This window comes from Toxorhynchites rutilus, chromosome 3 (assembly GCF_029784135.1).
Source record: "Toxorhynchites rutilus septentrionalis strain SRP chromosome 3, ASM2978413v1, whole genome shotgun sequence".
Lineage (NCBI taxonomy): Eukaryota > Metazoa > Arthropoda > Insecta > Diptera > Culicidae > Toxorhynchites > Toxorhynchites rutilus.
Genome location: NC_073746.1, coordinates 270,603,967 through 270,607,985, shown reverse-complemented (window position 1 = coordinate 270,607,985; position 4,019 = coordinate 270,603,967). Strand labels below are relative to the sequence as shown.

Sequence of the window (4,019 nt, the reverse complement as noted above, 5' to 3'; positions counted from 1 at the left end):
GTTCACACGTATGAGAGTTGGGCCGAAATAATCGAGGCCGACGTACGAGAAAGGACGCTCGTACGCACTCAGCCGGGCCGCTGGAAGTGGTGCCATTCGTGGTATTTCAGGAACAGCTTTCCTGATTCTGCAGAGTGAACACATCTTCTTGATCTGTCGTACAATGGTGCGAAGATTAGAGATATGAAATCGCTGTCGCACCTCATTGACGACGGTTTCGGCGTTTGCATGTAGGTATTTGGGATGGTACCACTCAATTAGAAGTTGAGTTACTGGGTGCTCTTTTGACAGCACTATCGGACACCGGGTATCGTAGGATACACATGTGGCCGCTACAATTCTGGTGTCCAAACGAATTACTCCGTCAGTATCGAGAAATGGCGATAGCTTCCGGAGTTTACTCGTACCTGGCAGCTTTGCCTGCTAATCCTGGTGCTTACTCAGAGCTGCTTCAAGCGTTTTCATCTCCTCTGGATAGCTTTCCTGTTGAACTTGCCGCCACAGACATTTTTCCGCATTGTAAAGCTCTTCTTGCGTTAATGACCCAACTTGCAGCTCACTTCCTTTCGCTTTCAGCATATAATTCTTCACGTATCGTTGCACGTATCCAATTGTCCTCCAAAGACGTTGCCATTTGGAAAACCGTGACCAATCAATGACGACCTCCCCATTCATTGTCTGGTGGACTAAACACGATTTCATCTCCTCAGTCGTCGTTTCTAAGAATGACTTAACGTCCGCTGGCCATTGTTCCTCCGGCAATAGAAGATATTCTGGCCCAGTAAACCAGCGGCCACTTGTTGATAGGCAGGGTCCTCGGCCCCACTTCGATGCTTCGTCTGCTACATTTTCTCTAGATGGAACCCAACGCCATTCTTCCACCTTCGACTTAGATAAGATTTCGCCAATACGACATGCAACGAATTGCCGATAGCTGCAGTGGTTGGCATTGATCCAGGCCAGAACTGTCCTTGAGTCGCTCCAGAATATACATCTGTCGATCGGAAGTGAGTGGAAATTCATAATGGTCTTTCGCAATCTCACTCCAATGACTGCCGCCATGAGCTCCAGCCACGGGATAGAAAGCGTTTTGAGGGGAGCAACCTTGGTTTTCCCTCCAATGATCGCACACTGAATTTTCTCGGAGAACTCTGCCCGTAAATATGCTACGCAAGCATACGCATCTTCCCCAGCATCTACGAAGATATGCAGCTGCAACGACGAAATATCTTTCACGGATCTTTGCGGGAAGTAACGTGGGATGCTAATCTGGTCTAAATACTTGAATTCTGCTGTCCATTGAGTCCACTGTTCACAAAGCTCTTTCGGTATCGGTTCATCCCACCCTGTTTTCGCGCGCCAAATCTGCTGGATTATGATTTTTCCGAATACGAGGAAATGAGAGAGTAGCCCAAGTGGGTCGAAAAGGCTCATTACGGCCCGCAAAATCTGTCGTTTCGTAGGATGTGTTTCCTCTAGTCCCACTGAGTAGGTGTATGTGAAGACGTCTTGCTCAGGACGCCAGTACATCCCAAGCACGCGCTCGGTTGAGCTAGCCTTATCCAGCAGAAGACATTTTTCTGAATCAGGATTTCTTTCCCCGACCCGTCGTAGGACGTCTTTGGAGTTAGAAAGCCACTTTCGAAGATGAAAACCACCGCGAGAGTGAACGTAGCATACATCCTGAGCCAATCTCACAGCTTGCTCCACACTGTCTGCACTATCAAGGTAATCATCAACATAATGTTTCCTGATAATGGCATCGGCTGCAGCCGGGAAATCTTGTTCGTGTTCGGTCGCATTTACATTTTTGATGTATTGTGCTGTACATGGCGAACAAGTGGCGCTGAATGTCGCCACGTTCATGAGATAGACTTACGGTTCCTGATTCGGATCATCTCGCCAGAGAATTCGCTGAGCATGTCGGCCTTCTTTACGTATCTGAATCTGATGGAACATTTCCATAAGGTCCGCACAGATCGCAATCCGTTGTTCTCGGAATCCAAAAAGAACTCCAAGCAGGCTGTTTAATAAATCAGGTCCCTTAATAAGCATGATGTTCAAGGAAACGCCATCCACCATCACAGCAGCATCACAAAAGATCCGTATTTTAGACGGCTTCTTGGGGTGTATGGTAACACCTAGCGGTAGGTACCACGTTTTGCGTGGATCCGCTTCTTCGAGCTCCTCCTTCATCGCTTCGTGCAAGTATCCCTTTATCCGGTATTCCGCTAGTTGCCTCTTCACGCTATCTACGATCACCCTATCGCTTCGAATACGCCGTTCCAAGCACTGCAAGCGACGCATAGCCATCGCATAATTATCCGGAAACTCGAAGTCGTCGAACTTCCACAGCAGACCACTTTCGAACCCCATGTCAACCCGCTTCGTCGTTTCAGTAAGAATACGAGTCGCCCTTTGTTCCTCCTTCGACTGTGGAAACGATGCAGCTGCTACTCCCACATTGTCGACCGAGAAATATTGTTCTACCATCTCGTGTAGGCCCTGATCACGATTGCATTCACAAATCAGGAAACTGTGAGCGTTTTCAGCGTTTAAACTAGAACCAAATATGGTCCACCCCAACCTAGACGTCGCTGCGATGGGATCACCTGCTCTGCCCTCGCGTATTTTGAGAGTGGCCGTGTCATGTGCATGATTGTTTCCAATAAAGATACGAAGGTGTGCATTAGTACAGTCCTTTACAGGCAGTCCCTTCAGATGCGGAAAGATTTGGGAAAGCTCCGCATATCGCAAAGTCTGCTGAGGCAGATCCAAGCTGCTCACCGTACGGACATCGGCTAATGGATATTTTACTAAATCGTTACCACCGGATATCTCAAGTCGGACTCGTTGTGATTCAGCCTCCGATCTTTTTACATTCGTCGTCCATTGAAGGCACAACGGGAGTTGTTCTCCCGTTACCCCAAGCTCCTTCACGACTCCTTCGTCTATCAGCGTTGTCGAAGAACCGTCATCCAAGAATGCGAACACAGAAACTGAACGGTTGTTACCGTACAGCGTAACGGGAATGATACGAAATAAAGCCCGCTTCTCAGTTTTGTGGTAGCTTACAACTGCCTCGGATTCTTTGGGGTTGCTCTTAAGTGGGATAGAATGAAGCAACGGGTGATGCCTGAACTGACAGCCACCTACTTCACATCGCCGCTGTGATTTGCAGGGTCTTCTCCCGTGAGCGCCTAAACACTGCCGGCAGAGGCCGTACTGTTGGATCGTCTTCCATCTTTCTTCCACGCTTTTCCTGCCAAAAAGGGGACATTCCTTCACCCTATGGTTGGGGTCCTGACACAGAAGACACGCTGGTTGGGATGAACGATTTTGATTCACAGGAGTATGTGGGCGCTTCCCTTGCTTCGACGATTCTTCCACCGTGTGTGATCCGCAGAAGGACTTATCTTTTCCTAGTTTTTCGGGTTTTACTGCTCGATGCTGTTGGACTACATGCTGTCTTGGATCGAAAAGAGTAACGTCCGTCGCGCCCGAACTAGCATGGACATATATTGACTGAATATACGGATATTCACCTCTCCACAACGTTGCTTATACAACGACCATTCGAGTTTGAGATTCGCGGGAAGTTTTTCAACTAATTCGGAAAGCAGCATCGGATTATTGTAGTGTGCATGCTGACCGCCAGCTTCCAGGTGATCGCATAAATTTTGCACTGCTACGCCGAACGCAATCAGCGAATCGAGGCGATCATGCTTAGGCGGTGGGACTGATCTAATCTTCTGCAGTAGGGTATGGATGAGCAATTCTGGTCTTCCATACATCATCTCCAACGTTGCAATTACGTGTGGAATACCTGCTGGTAACAGTAAGCGACTCCGTACGATTTCAAGGGTGTGACCCCTTAAACAGCGTTGCAGTCGGGCAAAATTTTCTGCTTCCGAGTACCCACACACTTGGGTAGAGTTCCGATACGAGCTGATAGACAGCGGCCAGTCTTCAGGATTTCCCGAAAAAGGTGGCAGTTCTCTCGACATTACTTGTCTGGC

At 48.4% G+C, this 4,019-nt stretch overlaps 1 protein-coding gene across 1 annotated transcript; it reads right to left on the bottom strand.

Annotated features, from left to right (window-relative positions):
- Window positions 1-423: 423 nt before the first annotated feature.
- Window positions 424-1,866, bottom strand: LOC129774229 (uncharacterized). The gene has a single exon (XM_055777937.1). The coding sequence runs from the start codon at window positions 1,864-1,866 to the stop codon at window positions 424-426; it is 1,443 nt and encodes a 480-aa protein (XP_055633912.1).
- Window positions 1,867-4,019: the final 2,153 nt, after the last annotated feature.